The sequence below is a fragment of the Suhomyces tanzawaensis genome, assembly GCF_001661415.1.
Source record: "Suhomyces tanzawaensis NRRL Y-17324 unplaced genomic scaffold CANTAscaffold_2, whole genome shotgun sequence".
NCBI classification, from domain to species: domain Eukaryota; kingdom Fungi; phylum Ascomycota; class Pichiomycetes; order Serinales; family Debaryomycetaceae; genus Suhomyces; species Suhomyces tanzawaensis.
The window spans coordinates 1,203,702-1,231,266 of NW_017963637.1; the positions used below are offsets into that span (position 1 = coordinate 1,203,702).

Here is a 27,565-nt window from a genome sequence, read left to right on the forward strand (position 1 = left end):
ATAATATTTTCATTAGGAACTTTGGCTGGACAAGAGGAAAGACAATTGGTTTGAAATCGCGTCACCATGCCCTGAAATCTAAAAAGTTTTATACCTTATATTAATTCTTTTCTTTGATTTTCGCACAAGGTGCTCCAGTGGCGCAGAGGTTAGCGCTTCGTGCTTATAGCCGTTTTACGACAATTTGGTTATACCAAAAGTCACGGTCGTGTGAGGAACGCGACGGTCGTGGGTTCAAACCCCTCCTGGAGCATTTTGCCTTTTTTTGAATTTGGTGTTTTTGAAAGTGTTTGCAAATAAACAAACTAGACCAAGTCCTTCTTTAACTATATCCTCTTCCGGATCTTCTTTAACTCTGTTAGAACTCCTGACTCTTCAATTTTTTCACCCGATTTTGCTGTATTATTGGGGAGTAGATCAATACTCGAAGACCATCGTGTGGTTATGTGCAGTCCAGAAAATTTATCTCATCTCAAGATGAGTATAGCGAAATCTTCAACTCACTAAATAGATATAACTAGATGGCCGAAAAAGTGAGATACTTCTTGGAACAATCAGTTCCTGAGCTCGAGGACTTGAAGAACAAGGGATTGTTCGACAAGAATGAGCTAACCATGATTATGAGAAGAAGAACCGATTTTGAACATCGTATTCAAGGCCGTGGATCCAAGCCAAGGGATTACTTGAAATACTCGGAATTTGAAATTAATCTTGATAAATTAAGAAGTAAGAGAAGAGCTAGATATTTGAAGGCTGGAATGATTGAAAAGAAAGCTACTTTGAGTGATTGGGCGGGTGTCAGAAGAATTATGTTCATTTTCGATAGAGCAACAAGAAGATACCCCGGAGATTTGGAAATTTGGGCACAATACTTGCGATTCGCCAAGTCATGCGATGCTATCAAAGTCATTTACAAAGTATATTCTCGTTTGTTACAATTGCAACCAAGAAATGTTGATGCTTGGTTATCTGCTGCCAAATATGAATTTGAAAATAATGCAAATGCCAAAGGTGCAAGAGTTTTATTCCAAAAGGGTTTGAGACTTAACCCAGAGTCTTTGGAATTGTGGTTATCATATGCTCAATTTGAATTAACTTATATTTCACGTTTATTGGCGAGAAGAAAAGTCTTAGGTTTAATTACCGAGAAGCAACAACAGGAAGAGTTCGATCACGAAAATAGCAAACTTCAGAAAGCGATCGATAAGTCTACCGTCGGAGAAGGTGATGAAGACATCAATAATGATAAGATCGATTTGCCAGATGATGAAGAGATGAAGGCAGAATTGAATCACTTACCAGAAGCTGATTTGAATATGTTAGGTAACCCTGAAACCAATCCTGCTTTGAGAGGTGATGTTGCATTGACAGTTTTTGACTTATGTATCCCAGCCATTCTTGAAACCATTCCAAAAGGTTCGACGGTCATTCTTGCTAGTGACAAGACCTTTGAAATCGTGGAGAAGTTCTTGAACTTATTTGACAAGTTTGCCGACTTAAACAGGGATTATTTGTACGCACACGTTTTGGCCTACTTGCAAAATTTACAACCTCAAGACTTGAGGACATATTTAATTGATATCAGTTTACCAGTGAGAACTACGACTACTAAGTCAGATAACTTATCGGAGTCATTACAATTGTCAGTTAATAAATTCATTGCTTACAAGTCCAAGATGAAGGATTTACAAGAAAAGGATACATTGACCAATCTTTATGTGAATCAATTATCTAATCAATTCTTGAATGGTGATGATGAAAACGTTGATAAGTTGTTAAAGGCAATTATCAAGAAGTGTCGTACTATTTAATATAAATAAACACATTTAATCAAGCTTGCTAAACCCGGTTTCTGCATCGACTGGTTTATATCCCTTCAACTTCTTTGGGTAGAAATTAGATAAAATCCAGCTCAATGAACCTGCAGTTAAAGCCACTAGGAGAATGATGATATAGAATGAAGAATAACTGATAGGAACGAAATTTATTGGTAGTTTGTAGAATCCATCAGCGTATGGTAAAAGGCCTTGATAATTCTTGGACAAAGAATTGGTGTTAGCTAAGTTGTCGTACCATCTGACAGCCAAATTAAGAGTTAAGGAATCCCCGATCACAATTCTTGTAGCATTTGTACCAGATGAGAATGCAACTGCACTGATAAATGTGTTCTCCTCTGGCCTTTTGGAGGTTGGTTTGGAGAACAAGACATTGAGTGACGAATCAACGTCCAAGTGTGAATCGTGGATTTCACCTCTGAAGTTGAAGGTCAATGGAATGAATGCTCCACCTTTTTCAATGGAGTTAGGTTCCTTACTCAAAGGTAATCTGCAACTGAATGGTACATCTTCATGAATGTATAATTGGAATAAATGGTACAACTGATCAGTAAATCCTATGGTACAGTTCTTGTCCTCACTGATTCCGTATTTGAAACTCAATGGCTTCCCTGTTTCTTTGCAGATGGGAAAGGAACTATATATGATTCTCTCTTGATCATCGAACTTGTGTTCACCATTGTCGATGTTACGGGCAATACAGTCAATTAAGACTTCTTCACCCACTGTATAAGGGCTTATTGCCAAAGGAATCTCACCATCTCGTCCCAAGGGGTACCACTGTGCGGTAGCTAAGGTAATTATGGTAGCTAGAACGGAAAGCTTCATTGTTGGTGGAGGTAATTGATTTAACGTTCGCGTGTTTTAAGGTGAGGTGTTCTGATGACATAATCAATGAGCCAGGGAAAAATCTAGGGAAAAGCTACAGCAGTTATTATGTTACGACATACAATTAGTACAATGTTAGATTAACTATATACTTAGTTTCTCTTGGCGAAACGTCTTGGACCTCTTTGGGAAGAGATGGAGACGGTTTGGACTGGGATCTTGAAACCCAAGGATTGAACCAAGTCAGCGGTTTCAGCGTCAACTTCTAATTGACCGTTAGTGTGGGACAAGTCCAAAGCAGAGACTTCTGGAACGTATTGATCTTTTCTTTCTCTTTCTTCTTCTTGCAACTTGAATGAGATACCTCTAACTGGACCCTTTTGAATACGCTTCATCAAGTGGGTGGTGTAACCAGCGATCTTATTTCTTAATCTCTTGGATTGGATGACGGCGATTTCGGAAGTCAATCTCTTGTTGGTTTCGAAGTCCAAAGTCAACTTTGGGTAGAAACGTTCAATCAAAACCTTGGAGGCTCTCTTAACAGTCTTAGTTCTAACACGACCCTGGATAGTTAGTATTTGTCTTGTGGATACGGTCCTATTACTGGTGGATGGTGCTTCGTGTTCTGGCGTTGGTGAGGGGGATTGGATTCACCCCTGTAACTTAAGTCCCCCTTGATAGGTGTGTGAAAATCTCAGAATCAGGACATCTCTTCATTTGTAGGTATTGTATTTGATACTCTGGGATATGTTGAGTCACTTGATCATTGCTATTGATGCTTTACAGTCATCCACCTTTGTATGGACCATCATATCTCTTCAAATTACATACCATTTTGTATAGTTATTATTGATATGACAAAGGAAAAGTCAAAGGTTTTTCACTACTTTTTTTTGGCCTAGTGCTTTTCGGTGAAAATTTTGTGAGACTCGCACTGGACAGTGGTAACGTGACCCGCACAGCTTAATGCGATGTGTCTATTCACGTGCGACCGCAAAATGCAGGATCACTTCTGAACTGAGGTATAGTAGTCAGGTGATTTGAGTGACTGCTTTTTCCCTACCCTGAAATGTGAGACATGTGACATTTGTCTTGTCGTTGAATGTCACTTGACATGGAATGTCGGTTCCCAACGCGTGATATGCGACATCAATCTCACCGACAAATGTATAGCCATAACACCAGCAAAAGGTGAATAGGTGAAAGTTTAAGAGTCTCTGATATCCTAGACTACTTTTCAGAATCGAAACTACTATATGGCATAACTACACACTGATAAAACATCCAAATATTGATTGATTGATCTGAAATTTAGATTGATCATCCCATAAGACTGAATAAGCATACTTTCCAGATTGCAAAAAAATGGACACTGGTAAGGGTAAACATTTCCATTGTGACGTGTGTTCCAGTGATTGCACAAACAGAGTACGAATCCAGTGTGCTATATGTGCGGACTATGATCTATGTGTGCCTTGTTTCACTTCTGGTCAAGCAACTGGAGATCATAAACCATGGCACGACTATCATGTAATTGAGCAAAACACCTACCCCATATTTGATGCGGAATGGGGTGCAGACGAAGAACTATTACTCATACAAGGATGTGAAAACTTTGGATTGGGTAATTGGCAAGACATTGCGGACCACATAGGGAACCGGTCAAAAGAAGAGGTGGCAAAACACTATTTTGACGTCTACCTCAATTCACCAACCTATCCATTGCCAGATATGGATAATCATTCGTTTGATAACATAACGCCCTTAGAATTCATGAAACAACGAAAGGTCAGATTGGAGGAAAGGCGAAACATGCCCTTACCACCCCCAAAGGCCAAACCCGTTGCATCTGTCCCCTTATGTCACGAGATTCAAGGATATATGCCTGGCCGTTTAGAATTCGACTATGAGGCAGAAAATGACGCAGAGATTCCAGTGAAAGACCTTATTTTCGATCCTGACGATCTGATGGCTGATATTGAGTTAAAGTTGACAATCTTGGATATTTATAATTCGAGGTTGACCACCAGAGCAGAACGTAAAAGAGTCCTCATTTTGAACAACTTGTTGGAATATAGGAAGAACATCAGTATCGATAAAAGAAAATCCAAGGAAGAAAAAGAACTTCTTCGAAAAATCAATGCCTTCATAAGGATTCTCTCTCCTGAAGACTTCAATTCGTTCTCCAATGACATGCTTAACGAGTTGAGATGCAGAATGAGAATACAACAATTACAAAACTGGCGTCGTCATGGTATCACCACCATCGAAGACGGTAACAAGTTCGAGAAAGACAAGTTGATTAGAGCCGCGCATTACCAAAGAATGGGACATGGTCCACTTGGTGCAAGACACTCAAATTCAGCTACACCTGGCGCATCCGGAATGGGTTCAGGGCTCAGTTCAGGGGCATTGGCTGCAGGCGGTGGATCGATGGGAATGAACGGACATCGGAAAGCGTACTCCTCGCCACAACCAGAGTTCAAACCCAAGATTGGTAATGCTCGGGCACCACTCGACATTCTGCATGCTGCTGATTTTGATTTGTTGTCGAATGAAGAGAAGCAGTTATGTGCCACTCTCCGCATTTTGCCTAAGCCGTACTTAGCAATTAAGAACCAGTTGATGAAAGAAGCGGTCAAGAACAACGGTATTTTGAAGAAGAAAGACGCGAGACAGGCATTGAAAATTGACGTCAATAAGGCATCCAAAATCTACGAGTTTTTTGTGCAAATGGGATGGTGTTCCCAGGGTTGAAGTCCCGACTCGTCCACTGCCAATGGATCTCCGGAGGTTCTGACAGCGGTGGGGCAACTGTGTCAGCTGACACATTGCATAGTTAGGCAATTGGTTGCAGCTTCACTACCGCGAATTTTCTGCGACTACAGTCGGCAGTGCCGCTAAAAATTGGTTTTGTCCCCACATGTGCCCCTCTTTTGCGTCACCCGAGGAACGTCAAATCATACCACCACAGAAAAATACTAGCCGATTTTCACGATAAGACCAGTAGACTAACGCAAGGCACCGCAGCGAATATCGCGAGGCTGCCTGGTACAAAATAGTACATAAGTAGCTGGATTATAGATAAACATTCCTCAGTATCAATCATTGGAGCTAGTTAGGAACCCACCGCCCCAGTGGAATTCCGAACCATCTGGCACAAACAATAAACTATTGACGGGGAAGTACAACCCACGAAGTAGCCCTGGGAATCTAAAAAGTGCCTATTCCGTGCTGTAACTGATTATTCTACGGTTAGACACGGTGTATTCACGGTTAGTCAGCCAGCGAAAACGCTGTCTCACGTGCGGCACCAGTCACGTTTGTGCTCGATTGAGATATCATACAATTGTATCTGAAATAATCATCCGATTTCCTTGCACCTTATAGCAAGACTTGTTTCAAGCGGTTGAACGAATTTGAACTGTTGTCATATCAGTCATATAAGCTAGTGTGACCAAATAGCACTCTCTGATCATGACAGACTATCTTAAATTCAGAACGGAGTCCTCCGGAAGGCACAAGGGCAAGCATCATATCATCATAGTGGGGGCGGGCATTATTGGGGTTTGTACCGCCTACTACTTGGTCCACCATCCCAAATTTGACCCTGAAAAGTATCATATAACTATCGTGGAAAGTAAGAGAGTGGCGGGTGGAGCTTCAGGCAAAGCTGGAGGACTCTTAGCTCTTTGGGCATTCCCTCAAGAAATTGTGCCTTTATCATTCCAGTTACATCAAGAATTATCCGACCAATACAACGGTGAAGAAGAGTGGGGCTACAGAAGATTGAACACAGTCTCCTTGGAAGGTGACATAAGCCACTTGAAGGACTTGGAAGAGGAAGACGAAGACAACGACGAGGATGACGTCCAACCAGAAACCTTCAAACAATCAAAAAGGCATGATTCAGACTCTTCAAGCTCTTTGTCAGATAAGCCCCCAAAGAAAACTTCCAGAGCATCCCGAGCCGACAGTAATGCTAGTGCAAAGGGCAGAGCACGAGATTCAACCAAGACGAAAGCCAAACTTCCCGAAACCCTCAACTGGATAACAGAATCTCTTATAAGCGAGTGCTCTACTTTGGGTGGAACTGACACTACTGCTCAAGTCCATCCTTACAAGTTTACCACATTCATATTGAAAAAAGCAGTTGAAAAGGCCCATGGGGCCATCGAGCTAATTATCGGTAAGGTGAACGAGATAGTTTTCTCTATGGAGACCGGAAGAGCCACGGGTGTTGCTTATCAGCCTACATCAGTAAAGTCATCCGTTTCAAGTAAGCATAAGTCAGTCAAGTTAAAGGGTAACCAGATAGTTCTAAGTGTTGGACCTTGGACATCCAAGATTTTACCAGATTGTCCTATCTCTGGATTAAGAGCTCATTCGATTACTGTTTCACCATTCAAAGACCAACCGGTCTCTCCATATGCAATTTTTACCGAATTCAAAACTGGATCCTATTCATACATATCGCCAGAAATTTATGCAAGGCAAGATGAGGTTTATGTTTGTGGGGAAGGAGATTCAGCAGTGGATGTGCCGGAGACTACAGACGATGTTGAAGTAGTCAAATCAAAATGTGATGAGTTATTTAAACAGGTTGGAAAAATTTCTCCAAATTTAAGGAGAGGACATATTCTCAAAAAACAGGCATGCTACTTACCAGTACTCGATGTTCCTTCATCTAGTGGGCCACTTATTGGTGAAACAAACGTTGAAAGTTTGTTCTTAGCATCCGGTCATTCATGTTGGGGTATTAATAATGCCCCAGGAACAGGTAAAATTATGAGTGAGCTTTTGCTCGATGGTGCATCAAAGTCAGCAGACACTTCAGGCCTTGATCCATCCTTGTATTTTGACGCTAGTGTCTTGGTCAGCGATGATGAAGATAACGACAATTTGGAGGATGATATCAAAGCGGCTCAGGATGACAGATATTTCGGAGATGATGACGATGACGAGGAGGAGGACGATTTTGAAGTGAATCATGATGAAGATGACTACACCGATGACACTAATGATACCACGCGGAATACTGTTACTCATAAGATCTAATACAAACTAAGATTCTAACATATTCAAGAAGTACATAGCTTAGCGCACTGAGTATAGGGAAATGCATACGCCTTAATGATTTCGTGATACATTTTTAAAGATTTCAATTGAATTTGAATGGTTTCAATTCCATTCAATACTTTGAAAAGTCTTTTAGATTTTTTGTACATTTTTATTGTTCTATTCCTAATCCTGCTTTTTTGCTATAATTCCTTTGCCGTTACTTTTGGCGGCCTTCTTTTTAGTTATCTTGGATTTCAATGCGTTCACCACATTAATTGTTTTCATAGTGAATAATGTGGCAACCATGACAAGTATAGTTGTAACCAATCTTTCATGCTTTACCCATAGTTCATTGTCGAATAGGTGGATTTCATCCTTCTTCTTATTCTTCAAGTATCTTTCGTTGGTATGTTTGTTGACGTGATTATACGGCTCGACCTTGTGGAAATTGTTGTTGCGCTCAATTTCCTCCAGTCTGCTGGGGTCATTGACAATATCATTGAATATTTCAAAGTCCTTTGGGTACTTTTTCATGGCAGAAGCTGGGACAGGATGGAACGACGAAAGGGTGGAGCTAGTCATGATAATGTTGTAGTGGGGAGAAGGAAGTTTGCGGATAATCTTTCTAATCAAGTCATCATGCTCCCTAATAGTTGCTGACCTTTCCTCTGCATCCTCGGGAAGAGGACTCAAGTCGATCCGGATTACTCTGGCTCTAACATCGTAATATGGTCGAACCTCGTTTTCGTCATCGTTAACCACCTTGATCAATTCAGCATCACAATTTCTAATGATGTACCTCTCTATGTAGTCGAGATCCAAAGGTTCTGCTACTCTTGGTAAGCCAATAATGGTGGATGCTAGGATCAAGTACTTTCTGATCAAACTCCAATCGTCCTTCTTATTTTCAGTCAAATCAGTGTAAGACAAGCCAGGTTGGTTTATGATGATGTACTCGTCAGCAGAACATTGCGTTATTAGCTTCTTGACCATGTTTGTGACCGATGTGATATTGTGAATGTGTGAGTTATCGGTGGAGATCTCACTCTTGAGACCAGGAACAACCTTATGGGAAGCCACCAAAACAGGCAACGCTTTGAGGCCCATACACGAGGCCACTAATGCAAGCCAAACTACCCAGAAACGCATATCGATAGATGGTTGTGTTTGATTTAGATCAAGAAGATGGTTGTGCTAATTGGGTGATGACGTATCGCCTAGATCTACGTTCAATGTGCGGCTCCGAGGGTTATATAAATGGACTTACCCCATCTATATATATCTCACCAAAAATGAGCACCGAAGCTTTAGACCACGCACAATCGTTCGTCGATTACTTGAACAATTCACCTACTCCATACCATGTTGTCAACAGCTCCATTGAGAAGCTCGCAAAGGCTGGGTTCGAAGAATTGACCGAAAGATCCAACTGGAACACTGCCCTCAAAAGAGGAGGAAAGTACTATGTCACCAGAAACGCCTCCTCGCTCATTGCATTCACCGTGGGTGAGAAATATGAAAACGGTAACGGTATCGCTGCTGTGGGTGCTCATACTGACTCTCCTTGCTTGAGAATCAAGCCAATTTCTAAGAAAACCTCAGAAGGTTTTATTCAAGTTGGTGTGGAGAGTTAATGAGGCTTGATTGCCCACTCCTGGTTCGACCGTGATTTGTCCATTGCAGGTAGGGTTTATGCTACTAAGAATGGTCAGACAGTTCCATATTTGGTGAAGATCGACAAGCCTTTATTAAGAATCCCCACTTTGGCCATCCACTTCAGAAGAGACACCGCCAATAAATTCGAATTTAACAAAGAAACTAACATGGTGCCTATTGCGGGCCAAACCGCTTTGGACAAGAACTCAGACGAAGAGAAGAAGCCACACAGTTGTGCCGATGATCCAGAATTACAATTATCCCCCGAACAATTTGAATCGGTTCAGAACGTGATACTGAGACACAACAAGTCATTAATTGAATTGATAGCTAAGGAAGTTGGAGTGGAAGCTGGTGAAATTGAAGACTTCGAATTATTACTCTTTGATCATCAAAAATCAACCATTGGAGGTTTGAATGATGAGTTCATTTTTTCCCCCAGATTGGACAACTCTACCTCATGTTTCACTGCTACAGTTGCCTTAGCAGAGGCTTCCAAGGATTTATCAAACCAAAAGGGTATTCTGTTGATCTCCTTGTTCGATCATGAAGAGGTCGGTTCTGTTTCTGCTCAAGGAGCTGAATCCACCTTTTTACCTGATATCTTTCAAAGAATTACCAGTGTCAACTTTGAAGGCTCGGCTGGAGATTATTTCCACCAATCCGTTGCAAACTCATTCATGTTGTCGTCAGATATGGCACATGGTATCCACCCCAACTATTCTGAGGCCTACGAGGGTAAGAATAGACCACATGTGAACGCGGGGCCAGTGATCAAGATCAACGCCAACCAGAGATACGCCACCAATTCACATGGAATTGTCTTAATCAAGAAGATCGCCAATGAGGCACAAGTGCCCTTGCAATTGTTTGTGGTGAGAAACGACGCTGCTTGTGGATCTACCATCGGTCCTCTTATTTCTGCCAAGTTGGGTATCAAGACCTTGGATTTGGGTAACCCACAGTTGTCCATGCACTCGATCAGAGAAACCGGAGGTACCTATGACGTTCTCAAGTTGACTAACCTCTTCCAGTCGTTTTTTGAGAACTACGTTAAGGTCGACGAATCGATCTCGCGTGATCATGTCAAGATATGATATCCTTTATCAAAGGAGACAATTAATCAAGCTACGGAGAATACGAACGATATACTGAAGCCACTCTGAAATCTTTAGTTAGGTCGAAATACGTTTACAGAAGAGTATCCTACCACATTTCCTGCGGGATAGTACGAGCACACGATGTAGGTGCCCCAAACAGAATTGCAATAGTGGGTAGCACACCCCAAGGAGGAAGACGAGTTCCATATCATTGCAGTGAAGTGGTTATATGTAGACTCCGAGCCATAGTCGTAACCAGCACCCTCCTCATACCATGCATCCACTGCCCCGGTGGTAGTATAGCCAATGGCTAGATTTTCACCATAGGGTCCCCCAGAGTGCTCAAGAACCCCAGAACACAGGTACCTTGACGCGAAGCTTTCGGCATACGCTTCAACGGTGTCATTCCAATGTAAATGCTGGGCACGGTGTACCAGTCGATACCTATTGTGGAGGTCCAATATATCTGCTTTGAAGGTGTCAGAAGGAGATGGGTGCGGTCTCTGTTGAACGTATACCATCACCACCTCGACTTGGGTAACAGTCGCTGCAAGCACAGCACAGGTATAGAGCAAGAGTCTCAACATGGAGTCACACTACAAGGAGGACCAGCTGGCCCTTATAGCTTGGTCGATCGACTGTTACAACCTTGAAACAGTTGCAAAATCTTGCATCTATATGCCGGGATAATGTATCCGATTCGGACACATCATTACGACAGAGCAGCGAACATCCGCGAGATCTTATCTGGATGCGGACCCCACAGTATGGTGCGATTACGGCACCGAAGAGGCGCTGTTCTCGGGAGAACATAAGTTCGCCCCAAAATGTGTGGAAACAGGCAGAGTACTACGTCTAGCGAAGCCCACTACCTCGCTCGGGGACTGAAACTGCGCTGCACCAGAGTTTGGTGCTTGTCACGTGAGAAGGTGTGATTGCAAATCTTTCTGTGTCACGTCCTCCCAATAGAGCTGCAACCGGTGGGCCAGGGCCATTGTTGGTCTATAGTGGCAATAGTTAGCGGACTTACCCTCCAAACATGCCTCCATGATGGCCTGTACACCTCTGACCCCTGTAGCACACAGCCTTCCCTCCAGATTAGACGTGCGACATGACACCAAAACCCACGGCGTCCATTCGCCGCCGGTAACCTGTGTCTGCAGCTGATTAATGCAAACTGTGGATTAGGTGCGGCGTTAGTGATGCTCAATTCAATTTAAATAGTCTGCTGGGCCTGACTTTTGGCAACCACTACATCTTCGCTAATAGACTCTGCTAAACAACATGTCAGAAGTTTCAAAACCTTCCTACGAGAAGGGTGAGAAAGACAAGGCAGTCTTGGCTACGGACTTGGAGCGGTCTGATGACGACGTCTCTTCCAACGCCGTGGGCCAAGTCGAAGACCTTAAAAGAGCATTAAATGCCCGTCAAATCAACATGATCACCATTGCTGGTGTTATCGGTACCGGGTTATATTTGGGTACTGGAAGAGCCCTCTCCCGTGGTGGTCCGTTGTCACTTTTGCTCGGATACTCGATCATCGGAGTGGTGGTATTTTTCACTATGCTTTCCTTGGGTGAAATGGCTGTTCAATACCCAGTCTCCGGTTCCTTCACCACATACGCCCGTCGTTTCGGTAGTGAGTCTTTGGGTTTTGCCATTTTGATCAACTACTGGTTCAACGACGCTTGTTCAGTGGCCTCCGACTTAACTGCACTCCAATTAGTCATGAAATATTGGACCGATTTTCCATTCTACGTTGTGTCGTTGATTTTCTGGTTCTTCTTATTGTTCTTGAATGTCATTGACGTCAGATTCTACGGTGAAGCCGAATACTGGTTGGCCATCTTGAAGGTGGTATCGATTATCATCTTTTTCATCATCAGTATCATCTGCAATGCAGGTGTCAACCCTACTAACGAATACATTGGTTTCAAATGGTGGAGTTACGGAGATGCTCCTTTCGTGCACGGCTTCAGAGGTTTTGCAAATGTTTTCGTCACTGCTTCTTTCGCATATGGTGGTGTTGAATCCATTACCTTGACTGCTGCTGAAACCAAGAAGCCCACCATTGTCATCAAGCAAACCATCAAGAATGTGTTTTGGAGAATTTTGATCTTCTACATTTTCACTGCATTTTTTATCGGCATGAACGTTCCATACGACTACCCTAAGTTGTCCAGTGGTGATGTTGTTACTTCTCCATTTACTATTGTTTTCCAAATGGTTGGTGCTAAGGGTGCTGGTAGTTTCATGAATGCCGTTATCATGACTTCCGTCATCTCTGCCGGTAACCATGCCCTCTTTGCTGGTGCCAGACTTGCTTATAACTTGGGAACTCAAGGATACTTCCCCAAGATTTTCACCAAAGTTAACCGTTTTAAAATTCCATACGTGGCTGTCATCTTCACTTGGTTCTGCGGTGGTCTTTGTTTTGGATCTTCTTTCATCGGTGCGGGTACTTTGTGGGCTTGGTTACAAAGTATTGTTGGTCTCTCGAACTTAATCTGTTGGTGGGTTATTGGAGTTACCAGTATTCGTTTCAGAAGAGGTTTGGAACATCAAGGCAAAACTCACGAACTTTTGTTCAAAAACTGGACTTACCCATACGGACCATGGTTCGTTGTCATTTTTGGTGGATTTGTTATCTTAGTTCAAGGATGGACTTCATTTTCTCCATGGGATACTGCATCCTTCTTCCAGAACTATATCGAATTGGCTGTTTTCCCTGCTTGTTTCGTTTTCTGGTGGATAGTTAAAAAGGGTAAGGATAAATTCGTCAAGTTTGAAGACATGGACTTCGAAACCGATAGATATCACGAAAGTGAAGAAGAATTAGAAGAAATTAGATACATGGCAAGTTTGACAGGATGGGCCAAGACGAAACACAAATTCAAGACTACATTCCTTCAATAGAGTATAATTCTTCATATATAATAATTTAACGTGAGACGATCAAAGTAAAGAAATTGAAAAACTTGTAAGAACAGTAGCTCGAACCTAAGGTTTATCAAGAGTGTTTGTTCAATGAAAATTTCTCTCAATATAATTTTTCCATTTTCTTGTAAAAATTGCAATTTAATTTTTGGTTCCGTCGAAAAGATGGCTTCATGGCAGTATGACAGCCGGCCTTATCAGATTTAATTGTATTTTAAAAGCTACTCTTTTGTAGGAGGTTTATGAGGCGAATATTGTTTTAATGCTTAATGGGAAGCACTATCACCGGAGAGCTGCCCCCATTTGCCATATTTGAACAAAAGGATCAGTATTGAACATATAAGGGACCTAAATAAGAGCATGAAAAGGTTTTGAAAGCATTAATCTTTATCTAAAAGTGAAGGAAAAGCCGTAAGTGGCAAAAACCTAAAGAACTGGTTACTAAAATCTTACATAATCACAATATCACTCGTTAACTAGAAGCACAAACATACCAAGAAAAATCCGTGATAGTTTAGTGGCTAGAATTACCGCTTGTCGCGTGGTAGACCGGGGTTCAATTCCCCGTCGCGGAGTTTCTATTGCGCAAATGGTTTAGTGGTAAAATCCAACGTTGCCATCGTTGGGCCCCCGGTTCGATTCCGGGTTTGCGCATTTTTTTAATTATGGTTACCTTTCCCTACGCATGCATTCAATTGTTTAGATTTGAGAGTAATATTAGCAAAAGCTTTCGTTCAATAAGGAATTAATCATTCTTTCAAACCTAACTTTTGATTTACCATATCCTAGCAAAGCTAGAAGTGTTCCGATATAATGTTGCAATACGAAAACGCGCTACATATTCTTTCTTTGATTCTTTCGCCAAAGAGGTAAGAATCCTTACATACTTCTATTATGTGGTAAAATTACTGTGTGCTAAGTCATCGTTATTATAATACAACCTGAACCTCGAAATCTTCTTCTAGTTCTGTGTTTTCCACTGTATCATCCAAATCCAAAACTTCATCATCAAAGATTAATTTAACTTTGTTAAAGTCAACAGAGCTGGGGTCGAGCTCTTTGACTTTCAAAAAATGGATCAAGAGCTTTCTAAGTGGAGTTTGAGGTGATACTTCTACCTCTATCCTCTTATTATCCTTTCCCTTTAAGCCTATGACAAAGAAAGCATCTTTAGATACGGTTTCTTTACTTGGTTCCGGTGCTGGTGAGTCCTCATCTATGACCACAACATCATTATCCTCTTCACTCAACAAGTCTTCCAAATCATTTTCTTTAGTTTCCAAAGGAATATCAGTAATTGGGATATATGTTCTGTTTGCTTTGAACTCAGGATAGATTTGCAAATAGTTCGTAACATTCTCCTTTGGAATTAGAATGCAGGTGAGAAAAGTTGGTGCCATAGATTCCACTTCATCAGCTAGGATATCAAAAGGTTGGGGCGGCTCTATTCTTAGGGTACTTGGTTTAAAAAATGACTTGATTTCCATTTTACCTTCAACCCATATCAAGCTGCTGAGAGAACTGTCATATTGTTTTAATTCGGGAGCTTTTAACCTTCTTGAAAATTGTGACCTGAAGTTTTCAATAATTGCTTCCAAAATCTTTCCAAATAATTTAGTTCCTTTTGCACCAAAGTCAGAGCTTGCGGTAGTATCATAGTTTTTGGGAGTCGCAAGTTTGGTGAATACTTTAATGATGTACATTCTTTTCTTCTCGTTCTCTTCAGAGAACTTGTAGGCATCCTCATCCTGGTCATCAACGAGACTATTGATAAAGGACATATCTAACTCGTCCTCTTCGCTTATTTTCAAATCAGGATTCACATTATTGTTTGGGTTTTGAGGGGATTCCTGCAATTTGAGATTCTCGAGCCTAGGCGTCGAGTCTTTGACAACTAAAGTGTCTGTCAATTTGCTAGATTCTACCTCAGGACCAGAGGTCTGTGGTGTACTTATTGAGGGTTTGTCTATCTGTTCCTTAGGCTCGACTACATCTTGCGTCGAGTTGACAATATTTTCTGTTTTGTCTGTCACTAACTCTTCTGATCGAGGTAATGTGCTCTCACCATCTGTTGACTTTTGTTTCTTAGCCTTTTGTTTCTTCTTGCTCTTTTTATCAGAGAATGAGCTCAATGAGAAGAAGTCATCTTCAATAATCATCCTTTTCTTCTTGCTCCGTGAAGGGGTTCCCGATACAGCTGGGCTGGATATTGGATTAGATTCCACAACATTATCCTTATCGGTTTGTACATTGTCTGTAGGGGTTTCAGACAGCATATCAAGCTGTAATCATCATCAAACATGTCATGCTCTGGAACAAGCGAGTTCTAGCATCTAGCGAAATTTACAGGTTATCTACTCCACATTGCAGTTTTGGATTGAGACTTCAAGATCTTGTAAACAACTCTTAGACAACCAAGGAATCATAGTTGATTAACAAGGCCACTTCCTAGTCATCAGAATGTCTAATAACAAGCTGTTAAGAGATTTGACATTCCAGGCTAGGTTTGTACACATTTATGGATATGATCAAGACTACTACAATTTTATTTTAAAGTATAGGGAGAAATGGCAGAAATCATTATTCTACATAGAGGAGAAGCTAATCGCTGAAGAGGTACGCAATGGGGGATTGGCTTCGAGAGTTTTTAAGACAATCGAAGACAAGGACTTGAATATCTCAGATCCCGAGCTAAAATCCATAGACAGATCGGAGTTTACCTCAGGATTCAGAGAGCAGTTCGATTTGACTATTCAAAAAGGACTGTCAGAGACAACAAAGCAGTTGAAAATCGCAGAAAGTGTGCAATTGAATGGAATTGTGTCCAGAAATGCAGTTGTTTTGAATGCAGGGGGTCAAATTACGTCTATGAAATGGTTGCCGCGACCTTTGGATGATGATAGTGCCCTGTATCATTACCTAGCAGTGTCGGTTATTTACAATCCTTCTGGCGTAAGCGACAGTATTATTCATCCCGAACTAAGCGTTTATCATAAGAATCGGGGGTCAAATCAGATTAAATCAGCAATTCAGTTATGGAGATATGATCTAAATGATAATAATCTTGAATTGGAAAAGCTTTATATTACCACAGGAATAGGTGCAACCTCTAACTTGGACTGGCTTCCAATTCATATTCTGGGTAATGAATCTACTATTGGGGTTTTAGTAGGAACCTTTACTGATGGCAAATTACATTTATTCAAAGTAAGTCACAATGATCCAGAAACATCAGAAGTTATCAATTCCTCTCGCGAATACGTGGGATGGTCTAATTCAGATTTCAAGACGACTGACTATACAAACATTACCACTTTTGACTTTCTAGGACACGATAAACTTCTTGTGGGATTGATTGATGGCTGTCTAGCAGAATATGTTCTTCCTTATCATAAATCGATTGATGCAGAGGATGACATTCGCATTCCTTCGTCTATCATGAGGATTGGAGATAGCTCCATCAGTGCCTTGATGGTGGCTGAGGTGGAGAAAGATGATTATTTGATATACGTTAACACTACAGGATCCTCATCATTAACCTATACATATAAGAATTTCATCCAAGGAAGAGCTATACCTCTCTTGAGAGCTTTAAACAAACCATCGATCAATCCAACTTTAAAAATGTTTGTGACAGCCAATTCTATTGACGCAATTGCTTACAACTTCTACACAAGACCCCATGATACTGTTAACACGTTATTAAAGAATGAGTTTTATTTCACCGTTACAAAGCTGTCTGAAATATTGGGCCATCCACTTAACATTACCGGAACTACTGGTGGTGATATTGTAATCATGAATTACACCAGGAAATTCTTACTCAATGGAAAAACGACGAATAAAGCAACTGTTCCATTGAATTTATGGAATGTTAGCTCTGAGAACAATCAGTTGAAGTTATCAGCAGATTATCTAGAGGTTCCAAGCGAGAGCTCTATACAGCAACAGGTAACTCCTCCGGAGACTATCATCTCTACCCTAGCATGGAATGAGAATGTCACTGGAAGTTCAGTTTATACTGCAGGGACTATTGGTGGCCTATTGATCTTAGAAAGACTTGATCCTGCCTTTGCTTGATAGTCTACTTGGTCCAGGATTATTGGTGGGATTGGACTCGAGACCTTAGGAACCAAAAATAATGTATTATATTGTAAAATATCTATAAACAAGTTATACCAGATTAGTATTGCGGTACTGTGGAGTCAACTACTTCGCTCCATTTATTAAGCCCTCCGATTAAGTCTTTCACATTTTTAAATCCTAGTTCATCTATCATTTTTCTTGTGGCTAATTGGGAATCATTTCCATAACGACAAACAACGTAAACACTGTCCTTTGATTTGTCAAAATTCTGTGGCAAGTATTCATCTATGCTCTCTGCCTTCTTGAAAATTGGATCCCACTGGATATTAATCGAGTTAGCTAGTTTAGTGATCCCAAATTGTTCCTTGGGTCTCACATCCAATAGTACCTGGCTATTGTTTTTGTTTAAGAGTTCGCTGTATTTCTTGACATCAATTCTTTCATCTGGGTTCAACACATTAGAATTCACTGTTCCACAGAATGCAGCATAATCTATTTGGTTTTCAAGAATAGTTTCCTTCAGAATTTGGGGCAGATTTCCACACACAGCGCAGTCGGGCTTTCTATTTCTCATTTTGAAGACTCTGAGCTGTTGCTGGGGGTATGCAGAATACATGGATAAAAAGGGCTTGAATGTTTCATCAGTGTAATAACCGGTCAAAATTTTGATAGTTTCAACAGCCATGGTGATACCCAATAGACCAATAACAGGTCCAATCACACCGCCATCGGAACAAGATGTGACAGATTCAGGTGAAGGGGGCTTAGGGTAGAAACATCTGTAGCAAGGACCTTTATTGTTGAAGTTGAGGATTGATAACTGGCCTTCTGTCTTTAGGCCCGATCCACTGACGATGGTTTTACCACATAGTACTGACACATCGTTGATCAAGTATCTTGTAGCTGGCGTATCAGTACAGTCGAGAACCAAGTCGTATTTGCTGACGATGTCAAATGCATTGTCATTTTGGAGGCGAAACTGATATGTTTCCACAACAACATGAGGGTTGAGTTTGTTGATATACCTCCTTGCTGATTCACACTTGTGAATTCCGACAGTTTCCGTAGTATGCAATACTTGTCTGTGCAAATTACTGGTATCCACGAGATCATCATCGATGATACCAATCTTCCCGATACCAGCAGCGGATAGATAGAGCAACGCAGGGCATCCCAACCCACCGGCACCGACCACCAAGATGCTCGAATTCTTGAGTTTTATCTGGGAGGGTAAGGAACCAAAGTCCGGCACTATCATCTGTCTTCCATACCGCTTGTACTCATCGAGGGAGAAGTTGTCATCTATTTTAGGAAAGGAGGACGTGGATTTAGATTGTAAGGTAGCCTGTGCTTTGAGCTGTTCGTTCTCTTGCTCGAGCTCCTTGATTCTGGCTAGGAGTTGTTCGTTCGAAGGGTCCATCTTGCAGCTTCAGATTTTCGATGAGTGAGAAATGGGATTATATGCTCGCTACGAGGGTGAAAGGCTACACCGATCAAACGGCAATGATACGTGTTTTCGCCAGCAAGGCACGAAACATATATAGTGCAGAGGTATTAAACAATCTTTTGTTTGACAAAAAAGCCCTTCAAGTGTCTCAATTGGTAGTAACATGTACCAATCAACACAACCAATTGCACCAAGGTCCACTTGACGACTCTGCTGTTGGTAGTTTCAGATTGATCTCTGAAGATGGCTTCCTTTTGTCTCATGGATTCTTGTTCTATGTGGATCTCTTGCAATTTGTTGTTCAAGGACATGACTTTGGCAGTCAATCCGTCGACCTTCTTGGTGGACTTGGAGTCGGCGTAGTCGTGAGCTGAGCCAAGGGCAACATCAAAGAAGATACGGTGGGTCTTTCCAGTGGTATCATCGTCATACTCTGGGGTCAAACAGAATCTGTGCTCTCCGGAGTCGTGGGAGTTGAAGGTGAATTCTCCAGTAGGACTAGACTTTTGCGAGACAACACGGTGGTCGTTATCGAAAGTTTCCTAGATGTTAGTGGTGTCGGGGGCAACTCATGGGGGTATACTTACGTCGACAGTGATTTTCACCTTCAAATCACGGTTCTTCCTGTAGTCATTACCGTCCTGTTCATATGCATCAATACGGCCAACAAGCAAGGTGTTGTCTGGCAAGTCTTCGAAAAAACAACGGGTTTCACCGGTCGTTAAGTAGAAATGAAGGGCATTGGATAAGTTGGCCAATGCAAACAACAACACGAGGCATTTGCCTACGACTGAGTTCAACATCTTGTGGTGTAAGATCAACAGGGTGAATCGCAACACTTATCGACGCGTGTCAATTTTTTCAGCGAGGTAGTGCAGGGCTAGGTGGGGTGCGTGAAATTCGGGCCCATAGTAGTGAGAGGTTAGGATTCTAGCACCTAAACTGTCTGAGCAGGGTCTTTCTGGGATTGACAGCACTAGTTATCAATTTCAAACCAGTGGCTGACCTCCTTTGTTTTTGCTGCTGTTCGGCAGTCTCGACGAATTGTACAGATATAGCAGGGGTAGGATACTAGTAATTGTTCTATGTTAAACTAGTAAAATACTTGTGGCAGTGAACCTTATGTCTATTAGTATGATGAAGAGAGTACACAGATCTAGTGGGCGAACTACCCGAATTGAAATTTATCATCTTTCCTTATTTTTGGCGCTATACTACTACTGACGGGCCTAGCGATTTTGTCTTAATACCAAGACTATCGCTTGGTATTCAGCTTAAAGCGCTCTCGGTCTTTGATTTTGTACGAAAGTTAGTACTCAAATTCGATAACAAAGCTAGCTTTCTTTTCTATTAGTCTATCTATTTATTTTTCCTCTTGCTAATGATCTTTTTCTTGATATGTTTCTTCATCTTGGTCTTTCTCTTTTCCAGCTTCTCGAGCTTGGCAGCCTCCTTACGGGCCTTCTTTTCGTCCTTGTCCTCGTACTTCTTGCCTCTGAGAACGGTCTCACGGGTCTTCCACTCCTTCTTTGGTTTGCCTTCGCCGTCTTCGTCATCTTCGTCTGAATCTTCGTCTGAATCAGAGTCGTACTCGGAATCGTTGGTGGAGTCTTCGTCATCATCATCTGACTCCTCGAGATCCACCTCTTCGGCTCCTTCGGGAACAAGCTCTTTCAATGTATCCACCTTTCCTTCAGTAAACTTCTCGAAATCTCTTTCCTCCAAGTGATTCAACGATCTCACCAAATGAAGGGATCTGAAAATCTCATCTTCTACCTCATCGTCATTTTCGGTCTTCAACGGCAAGTTTTCCAAGTACTTACCCAAGTCCTCGTCACTGTTGGATTCCACTCCCAACACATGGTTTTCTTCTGTGATGTACTTGAAGATCAACCTTTCAGGATAAACATTGATTTTCTTTCTAGAGAAGAAATCATTGACATTCTTGATATCCATTCTCAAAAAGTCCAAAGCCATAGGATGATCAGGCTCAACCGATTGTGACACATCAATAATGTAAAGCTTGTCAAAATGAACAATAGAATTATACTCACTCAAATCAGCATGTACCAAACGACACTCTTGGTACATACGTCTCATGTAGAAGAGCATTTGGTGGTAGTAATGCACAATTTCATCCACATCTTTGAAAGGATGATCTCTAAGCTTTGGAGATGGCTGGCCCTTACCCTTAGTTAAATATTCCATCACCAACACATGTGACCTTAACTCTATTGGCTCAGGACATGGAATCCCACTCAAATGTATTCTCTTCAAATTTCTGAACTCTTTTTCTGCCCACACTTTGACCATCTTTCTTGGGTTACTTTGGCCCTTTGTATTTCTGAATCTGAATTCTCCATCAACATATCTTTCTCTGTCTTTGAAGACAAGAATAGAAGTTTTGTAGATCTTGACTGCGTACTCCCGGTCGGATATTTCGGGGTCTTCGTGGTCTCCGTGGTAGACATTTGCTTCTTTTCCTGTACTTATACATCCATTGATTCTGGAAAGTATGCCCTTGTTGATGATTTTGGCCAAAAATCTCATAGTTCTAGGATCTAACACCTGTTCAACCGTGGCTCTGTTGGCCCTGTCCTTGGTGACCTTGGGACCCTTTTTGATGGGGTCGGTCTTTATCTTGTCAGCATATTTGGTGACTATATCTTCCTTCTCGGTGATGGTTTTAGGCACACGAGGCTTCTCGTTATCAGAGAGTTCGCTTTCGCTGTCGGAACTGTCGACGTATATCTCGTTGACTTTGGCGGTGACCTCTTCTAAAGACATTTGTGAATGCTCTTCTCTCAGCTAGAGGGCCAAATTTTTTCTGATGAGATTTGATCTGAGAATTTACTATTCATAACTACTATAGCAGAAGGATGGCCATTGGTTCTACATTGGCATTAGCGTTGCCACAAGTATGTGACTGGACTAGCTCGGAAGGGAGTGGAACTAACCTCTAGAAATTTCTTGGTGTGATTCCTCTTTACATCGGAGTTGAAATTGTGCTTGGAATAGCCATCATCAATAAGGCTGGAGGTGTTTACGGTATCTTATCTCTTTTCACCGGCCATCCCATCAACTTCTGGCAATGGCTCTTCAACTCGCTCGCAATTGCGACGTTGCCGTTCTACCTACAAGCGTTGATCCACTTGAATAACAAGCCGAAGAATGTGCGTAAGTTGTCGATAGCCACCATCGTCTACACCATTGACACCTTGGTGGGGGTTTTCTACACCCTTTACTTCACCCACTTCTGGTTCAGCAGAGAGGATGACGGTTTGTCCACTGGGGTGAGCACCAGAGCCGTGGAGCCTCCCGTTGCTAGCATCAAGCGGGGAGCTTCCGCGGACTTGGCTAAGCAGTCGGCGTCACAAACCAGAGAGTTGTTCATCACCTTGAGTGGCACCTTGCTCATCAGTGTGATCCGGTTCTACTTCAACTTGGTAGTGTTGTCGTTCACCAAGGCTTTGCTCAAGCAACACTCCAGTGACCAGAGATACAACGATAACATCTCTAGGGACGACGAAGAGGTAGATTTGGCCATGGCCACCGGGACCTGGGCAAGCATCCAGAAAACCATCTTCCTGTGGGAGATCGAATCCAAGAACAAGTTGAAGGAGATATTGTTGAGCTAGTCCCAGTTGACTCCTCATAATTTGGTTCGCTGGTAGACCAGTCCATCATTACATGTCATGTATATCCGATTCTCGATTCATATAGTATATCCATCATCAAGAGGTTTTCTTATAATTAAATTGATGGATCACCATACGCTCGATCTTTAATAATATTGCTCAGATTGAGTCGCTAGCCTTCGTATACGAATCTAGACCCTCGTATTCACATACTTATTATTTGTAGCTTTGCTGTGCTAATTGTGTCTTGTGTGGTAGGCTACTCGCACGCCAGCACAAACTCCGTAGTCATCAGCCAAGCCCGCAAACTACTGTTAGTATCACATATTGTTGCCACACACCAAATCTCGCCAGTTGCACCTTCCAAACCAGTCAATGGCTATAACCCTCTAGCGAACTTACTCACAACATCACCCGGAACTACGCAAACTGCAGCAATGGGGCAATCCAACAGTGTGGAGGCCCATCCGAATGGAGCCATTCTCGAGAACTTCTCCAAGGACCAGCTTACCAAGTTATACAAGATACGGTGCTCGTTGCTCCTTCGAGAGGTGGAGGTTAAGGCCATTACCTCCAAGTTGAACATCGACTCCTTGCACCAAACGGCACTCACGCCTGGTGATCTTACCCAGCTTCTAGGCCTCGCACACGCCGAACTACCAGATGAACATCCCATCTACAAGACTGTCAAACTCCTCTACGGCTCCTTCAAGGTATTGGGCACTCTCCCGTTCCTCCTGGATGCGTTGTCCAATACTGGAGAGCTCACTCTAGAGGACTTGATAAAGGCCAACGTGATCCATTCAGGTAGATACAAGAAGATCTTCTCAAACAACTACGACTACTTGAAATTGATATTCATATCGTTGGCGTGGGCAGATGTAGAACATTCTGACTCGTCCCTAGAGACTAAAAGCAAACCCAGTGCAGAAGATTCTGTGGCAGATGATGCTCAGGTTGTAGAGGTATCACGTCCCTTGACTGGTGAGGAGCCTCCAGAAATATTGGCCAGAATTATCAAGTGGGAAACCTTCAATACAATCAATAATTTCGATGACACCGACTTGACCAAACTCAGTCTCAAAGCATACGACTTGTTGCTCCTCATAACGTTCTTTTTAATTTTAAGTTCCGTTCCTAGACAGTCACACTTGGTCATGAAGGAAGCCATGGTGAAAAACTTGGAAAGGTGGTCTGAATTTGAGGCTTCTGGGATCGCAATGTTGAGGTATTTCAATATAAATATCACCACTTCTAACCTTGCAACATTGACACTTACCTATGAAGAATTCAAAGAAGGCTTTTCTTGCTTCCCCGACTTTTTGAGAGAGTCGTTTGAATTTATTTTCAAAAGAGGGATCTTCTCCTCTATCGACGAGAAGGAATTACCCAAGGAAGCACCCAAAGAGGAACCCGAAGAAGCATCCCCCAAAAAAAAGGGCGGATTTCCCAAGTTTAAAGAGTCGAGGTTAATAAATGACCCCTCAATATCATTGATACGCAACATAGTGAAAAGTCTAGGATCGGAAATTGAAGTATCCAATCAGAATTTAATCAAATTATACCTAGGCTCTGAATCAGGGTTTTCAATAAGGTCATTGGAGCTGAAAATATTCAAGTGGCAGGCACCCACCTTGTTTATTGTTAGTGGAAAGAGGCTCCGAAACAAGACTATATCGACGAATAAGCGGTACGAACAATTTAATACCGAGTACCCTCGTTTTTTCAAGCTGCTGGACTCCAACCTCATGGAATGGCAAACCAGTAATGACAAGATCACGTATGCAGTGTTGGTGAACCAACCATGGAGACATTCGAACAAGAAGAACTTTGGTGACGAAGAAACGGTGATAATGTCGCTTCTGCCCAGAGTAGACGTCCATAAGAGCGTGCATAATCCGGTTTTGAATGGGGAACTGATATATTTCAACAATACCGGATTGGGCGTGGGTTTTGGCAATAGCCAACCATTGAACAAAGCAGGAGTCAAAAAGTACCTACCTGGAGATGTCTCGTTGACAGTGGAAATGAACCTTGAGTTTGCGGTTTTCAGACACATTGTGGGACTAAAGACCAACTCAGCCACCTATTTCAAGGGCTCCTCGCAGCACCAGATTCGTACCACAGATTTCGAGGACCGTTTCATGATCACCGACTTGGAAGTCTGGGGTATTGGATCCACCAAAGAGTTGGAGGAACAAAGAAAGCAATGGGAATGGGAGGAAAAACAGGCCGAAGCCAGACAGAGCGTGAACTTGAAGAACCTTGGAGAAGAGCGGGCCTTCCTCGAAATGGTGGGCTTAGTGGGTAATCATAACTCCAGTGGGGGTTCAGTATAAGTCTGGTGCGAGTCTGACTAGCGATGTCAGCGATGCGCACCATGCCCGATGCGCGATGGCGTGGAAATTTTTAGTTACTTTTCAATGGATGAGTTCTATCGTAGACTGTAAAAGATGGCCAAAGGAAAGAAGGGCTCAAGTAAGAGCACACAAGAGAGGACACCAGTGACCTCAGACGAACGTTTCAAGTCCGTCCACAATGATCCCCGTTTCAAGTTACCCAACTTGAAGCAATTCAAAACGAAAGTCGATGAGCGTTTCTCGAGAGATGTGTTGAAGAAGTTAAACACTAGTGGTAGCGGAAAGAAGGTCAAAATCGACAGATACGGACGTAAGTTGAAGAACGATGACGATGATTTCGACAAGTACTTTGAAGAAGAGAACGACGACGAAGAAGAAGATGATGGTGATGAAGATGAAGAAAAGGTAGAGGCAGATCAAGAAGAAGAAGAAGATGACGAAGAAGAAGCAGAAGATGATGACGAAGACAGCAAGGAGGATGAAGATGAAAAAAAGGAAATCAAAGACAAGTTGAAGGCTGAAGGAGTAAGCGATAGCGACAGTGGAAGCGACTCTGAAAGTACTTTGGTTGCCACTGCAGAATTGGACAGGGCCAGAGGCGAAGGCCTCGTGTCTTCATCAGAATCCGAATCAGATTCAGACTCAGACTCAGACTCGGATTCTGATGACAACTCGGTTGATTTTGAAGAAGAATCAGAGGTTGAATTGGAAGATGTCAAGCCCGAGGAGGGTGATCCAACCAGCTCCTTTGCAGTGGTGAATATGGATTGGGACAATGTGAAAGCTGTAGACCTTATGGCTACCTTTGTCTCGTTCGTACCCACGAGTGGGTTCATCAAATCCGTGACTATATTCCCATCTGAGTTTGGAAAAGAGCAAATGCAAAAAGAAGAGATCGAAGGGCCACCAAGAGAGTTGTTCCAATCTAAGAAGTCGAAGAAGGTGGAATCTGATTCCGACTCTGATGATGATCTCGATGTCACCAATGCCGAAGGCTTGGAAAAAGCTACCAGAAAGTTGTACGAAGAAGACAACGGGGAGGAAGACTATGACTCCAAGGCTTTGCGTCGGTACCAGTTACAGAGATTGAGATACTACTATGCGGTTGTTAAATGTGACTCCGTCTCAACAGCCAAAGCAATTTATGACAATTGTGATGGTACTGAATTCGAATCTACTGCCAACATTTTCGATTTGAGATATGTTCCTGAAGAAATGGAATTCGACCAAGATGAAGCCACTGATGTCTGCACAAAAATTTCCTCCAAGTACAAGCCAAATTCTACTTTTGTTACTGATGCATTACAACATTCTAAAGTCAAGCTTACCTGGGACGAAACACCTAAAGAAAGATTACAATTTGCCAGCAGACAGTTCTCTCAAAAAGAAATCGATGACATGGATTTCAAGGCATACTTAGCATCGGACAGTGAAGACGAACAAGAAGACGATGACGATAACAAAAACAAATACAAGACTTTATTGGGAGACAAATTCAAGTCTAGACCAGAAACAAGAATCGAAGATGAAGATGAAGATGACGTTGACATGGAAATTACTTTCAACCCAGCTTTAGAAGGACCAGGAGCTTCTACAAAACAAGAAGAACCACAAGAAAAACTCGAGTCTACAATTGATGCTTACAAGCGTAAAGAAAAGGAACGTCGTAAGCGTAGATTGGAAAAGTTCAAAGAACAAAAGGGTGATAAGGAGGATGATGACAAGTCTAAGTCTAAGAATAAGAGAGGTCCTATAGAAGTTGATGCCAAGGCCAAGGAGGAATTGGAATTACTTATGATGAATGAAGATAATGATGAACAAGAAGCAAAGCATTTCAACATGAAAGATGTTTTGAAATCGGAGAAGCAAAAGGGAAAGAAGGGAAAGAAGAGAAAGAACTTCGACAACGAGTTGACTCAAGACAACTTTGAAGCTGATTTGAATGATCCTAGATTCAAGGAAATCTTCGAAAACCATGACTATGCCATCGATCCTACAAACACAGAGTTCAAGAAGACTGAAACTATGAAAAAGATTTTGAACGAACGGTCGAAGAGGAAAAAGTTTGACGGAAGACAAAATAAGAAACAAAGAAGTAATGAAAATGTGGACAGCAAAACCGAGTTGAAATCTATGGTTGACAAGTTCAAGAGAAAGAACAGAAAGTAATAATGGTAATAAACAAATTATGTTTCAAATTGTAGTCCTAAGTCTAAAGAGTTTAACTAATCAACTGAATTTAGTGTTGACGAGATAGTTTACTATTTGCCGTTTTTCCAAAGTATAGTCTGATCCAGGGATATCTTAAGGAGAAAGAGTGGTCAGTTCCAAGGAATTTTTTTGTTCTTTCTTCCAAACCAGTCTGGCAAGGTTGAATTATCGCAACAACGTTTCTAACACAAGTTCAAATATTATAACAAGTTTATACAATAGATAACTACAAAATTCTATATAGGAAGTCATAAGAGGTAGGGGAAGTCTTCATCATGAAAGGAAAATATTAGTGGGAGGTGCTCTAATGAGTAGCATGTACGAGATGTGAACTCAATTCTAATCAATAGAATATGTGTTTCCCATACTGCTTGGATCTATAACAAAACCATTAGCAAGCAATCCA

General features: G+C 41.9%; 16 protein-coding genes and 3 non-coding genes across 19 annotated transcripts; 11 read left to right on the forward strand and 8 right to left on the reverse strand.

Annotated features, from left to right (window-relative positions):
• Positions 1–131: 131 nt before the first annotated feature.
• Positions 132–253, forward strand: CANTADRAFT_t55. Its single transcript has one exon. It is a non-coding gene; the product is annotated as a tRNA-Ile (tRNA).
• Positions 254–521: 268 nt separating this feature from the next.
• On the forward strand, positions 522–1,811 carry CANTADRAFT_4969 (snoRNA-binding rRNA-processing protein; the record flags this gene model as incomplete). Its single annotated transcript, XM_020209743.1, has 1 exon — positions 522–1,811. One exon carries the CDS (start codon positions 522–524, stop codon positions 1,809–1,811), a length of 1,290 nt encoding a protein of 429 aa, XP_020066106.1.
• Positions 1,812–1,826: 15 nt separating this feature from the next.
• On the reverse strand, positions 1,827–2,663 carry CANTADRAFT_46470 (uncharacterized protein; the record flags this gene model as incomplete). Its single annotated transcript, XM_020209338.1, has 1 exon — positions 1,827–2,663. The coding sequence occupies one exon, from the start codon at positions 2,661–2,663 to the stop codon at positions 1,827–1,829; it is 837 nt and encodes a 278-aa protein (XP_020066107.1).
• A 108-nt stretch (positions 2,664–2,771) lies between these two features.
• On the reverse strand, positions 2,772–3,750 carry RPS17B (40S ribosomal protein eS17). Its single transcript, XM_020210851.1, has 2 exons — positions 3,495–3,750; positions 2,772–3,226 (listed from the first exon to the last, which is right to left on the reverse strand). Exons 1-2 carry the CDS (start codon positions 3,495–3,497, stop codon positions 2,816–2,818), a joined length of 414 nt encoding a protein of 137 aa, XP_020066108.1. The 5' UTR covers positions 3,498–3,750; the 3' UTR covers positions 2,772–2,815.
• Positions 3,751–4,028: 278 nt separating this feature from the next.
• On the forward strand, positions 4,029–5,420 carry ADA2 (chromatin-binding transcription regulator; the record flags this gene model as incomplete). The annotated part of the gene is made up of 1 exon (XM_020209449.1): positions 4,029–5,420. The coding sequence occupies one exon, from the start codon at positions 4,029–4,031 to the stop codon at positions 5,418–5,420; it is 1,392 nt and encodes a 463-aa protein (XP_020066109.1).
• A 720-nt stretch (positions 5,421–6,140) lies between these two features.
• Positions 6,141–7,721, forward strand: CANTADRAFT_47043 (uncharacterized protein; the record flags this gene model as incomplete). The annotated part of the gene is made up of 2 exons (XM_020209418.1): positions 6,141–6,592; positions 6,662–7,721. The coding sequence occupies 2 exons, from the start codon at positions 6,141–6,143 to the stop codon at positions 7,719–7,721; spliced, it is 1,512 nt and encodes a 503-aa protein (XP_020066110.1).
• Positions 7,722–7,907: 186 nt separating this feature from the next.
• On the reverse strand, positions 7,908–8,873 carry BIG1 (Big1p; the record flags this gene model as incomplete). Its single annotated transcript, XM_020211506.1, has 1 exon — positions 7,908–8,873. The coding sequence occupies one exon, from the start codon at positions 8,871–8,873 to the stop codon at positions 7,908–7,910; it is 966 nt and encodes a 321-aa protein (XP_020066111.1).
• A 143-nt stretch (positions 8,874–9,016) lies between these two features.
• On the forward strand, positions 9,017–10,477 carry CANTADRAFT_88891 (aspartyl aminopeptidase; the record flags this gene model as incomplete). The annotated part of the gene is made up of 2 exons (XM_020211507.1): positions 9,017–9,353; positions 9,408–10,477. The coding sequence occupies 2 exons, from the start codon at positions 9,017–9,019 to the stop codon at positions 10,475–10,477; spliced, it is 1,407 nt and encodes a 468-aa protein (XP_020066112.1).
• A 74-nt stretch (positions 10,478–10,551) lies between these two features.
• Positions 10,552–11,001, reverse strand: CANTADRAFT_47497 (uncharacterized protein; the record flags this gene model as incomplete). The annotated part of the gene is made up of 1 exon (XM_020209467.1): positions 10,552–11,001. The coding sequence occupies one exon, from the start codon at positions 10,999–11,001 to the stop codon at positions 10,552–10,554; it is 450 nt and encodes a 149-aa protein (XP_020066113.1).
• A 763-nt stretch (positions 11,002–11,764) lies between these two features.
• ALP1 (Alp1p) lies at positions 11,765–13,396 on the forward strand (the record flags this gene model as incomplete). The annotated part of the gene is made up of 1 exon (XM_020209384.1): positions 11,765–13,396. The coding sequence occupies one exon, from the start codon at positions 11,765–11,767 to the stop codon at positions 13,394–13,396; it is 1,632 nt and encodes a 543-aa protein (XP_020066114.1).
• Positions 13,397–13,920: 524 nt separating this feature from the next.
• On the forward strand, positions 13,921–13,992 carry CANTADRAFT_t56. Its single transcript has one exon. It is a non-coding gene; the product is annotated as a tRNA-Asp (tRNA).
• Positions 13,993–14,000: 8 nt separating this feature from the next.
• CANTADRAFT_t57 lies at positions 14,001–14,071 on the forward strand. The gene has a single exon. It is a non-coding gene; the product is annotated as a tRNA-Gly (tRNA).
• Positions 14,072–14,219: 148 nt separating this feature from the next.
• On the reverse strand, positions 14,220–15,700 carry CANTADRAFT_25290 (uncharacterized protein). Its single transcript, XM_020207373.1, has one exon. The coding sequence runs from the start codon at positions 15,691–15,693 to the stop codon at positions 14,347–14,349; it is 1,347 nt and encodes a 448-aa protein (XP_020066115.1). The 5' UTR covers positions 15,694–15,700; the 3' UTR covers positions 14,220–14,346.
• A 177-nt stretch (positions 15,701–15,877) lies between these two features.
• Positions 15,878–17,497, forward strand: CANTADRAFT_46597 (transcription factor TFIIIC subunit; the record flags this gene model as incomplete). Its single annotated transcript, XM_020209364.1, has 1 exon — positions 15,878–17,497. The coding sequence occupies one exon, from the start codon at positions 15,878–15,880 to the stop codon at positions 17,495–17,497; it is 1,620 nt and encodes a 539-aa protein (XP_020066116.1).
• Positions 17,498–17,561: 64 nt separating this feature from the next.
• UBA4 (Uba4p) lies at positions 17,562–19,101 on the reverse strand. Its single transcript, XM_020207374.1, has one exon. It carries the CDS (start codon positions 18,921–18,923, stop codon positions 17,601–17,603), a length of 1,323 nt encoding a protein of 440 aa, XP_020066117.1. The 5' UTR covers positions 18,924–19,101; the 3' UTR covers positions 17,562–17,600.
• Positions 18,991–19,773, reverse strand: ERP5 (Erp5p). Its single transcript, XM_020207375.1, has 2 exons — positions 19,538–19,773; positions 18,991–19,492 (listed from the first exon to the last, which is right to left on the reverse strand). Exons 1-2 carry the CDS (start codon positions 19,751–19,753, stop codon positions 19,058–19,060), a joined length of 651 nt encoding a protein of 216 aa, XP_020066118.1. The 5' UTR covers positions 19,754–19,773; the 3' UTR covers positions 18,991–19,057.
• A 536-nt stretch (positions 19,774–20,309) lies between these two features.
• CANTADRAFT_20549 (protein kinase) lies at positions 20,310–22,606 on the reverse strand (the record flags this gene model as incomplete). The annotated part of the gene is made up of 4 exons (XM_020206581.1): positions 20,310–21,758; positions 21,908–21,983; positions 22,089–22,302; positions 22,330–22,606. The coding sequence occupies 4 exons, from the start codon at positions 22,604–22,606 to the stop codon at positions 20,310–20,312; spliced, it is 2,016 nt and encodes a 671-aa protein (XP_020066119.1).
• A 204-nt stretch (positions 22,607–22,810) lies between these two features.
• CANTADRAFT_188088 (TLD domain-containing protein) lies at positions 22,811–25,043 on the forward strand. The gene has a single exon (XM_020206377.1). It carries the CDS (start codon positions 23,026–23,028, stop codon positions 24,925–24,927), a length of 1,902 nt encoding a protein of 633 aa, XP_020066120.1. The 5' UTR covers positions 22,811–23,025; the 3' UTR covers positions 24,928–25,043.
• On the forward strand, positions 25,042–27,117 carry CANTADRAFT_47192 (pre-rRNA-processing protein ESF1; the record flags this gene model as incomplete). The annotated part of the gene is made up of 2 exons (XM_020209437.1): positions 25,042–25,333; positions 25,475–27,117. 2 exons carry the CDS (start codon positions 25,042–25,044, stop codon positions 27,115–27,117), a joined length of 1,935 nt encoding a protein of 644 aa, XP_020066121.1.
• Between the last annotated feature and the right edge of the window lie 448 nt (positions 27,118–27,565).

Coding starts and splice junctions, on each gene's coding strand:
- CANTADRAFT_25290 (XM_020207373.1), bottom strand. CDS start 15,693: ATGCTGTCTGAAACCCCTACAGACAATGTACAAACCGATAAGGATAAT.
- UBA4 (XM_020207374.1), bottom strand. CDS start 18,923: ATGGACCCTTCGAACGAACAACTCCTAGCCAGAATCAAGGAGCTCGAG.
- ERP5 (XM_020207375.1), bottom strand. CDS start 19,753: ATGTTGAACTCAGTCGTAGGCAAATGCCTCGTGTTGTTGTTTGCATTG. Junction 19,493..19,537: donor AGGTGAAAATCACTGTCGAC/GTAAGTATACCC, acceptor ACTAACATCTAG/GAAACTTTCGATAACGACCA.
- CANTADRAFT_188088 (XM_020206377.1), top strand. CDS start 23,026: ATGGGGCAATCCAACAGTGTGGAGGCCCATCCGAATGGAGCCATTCTC.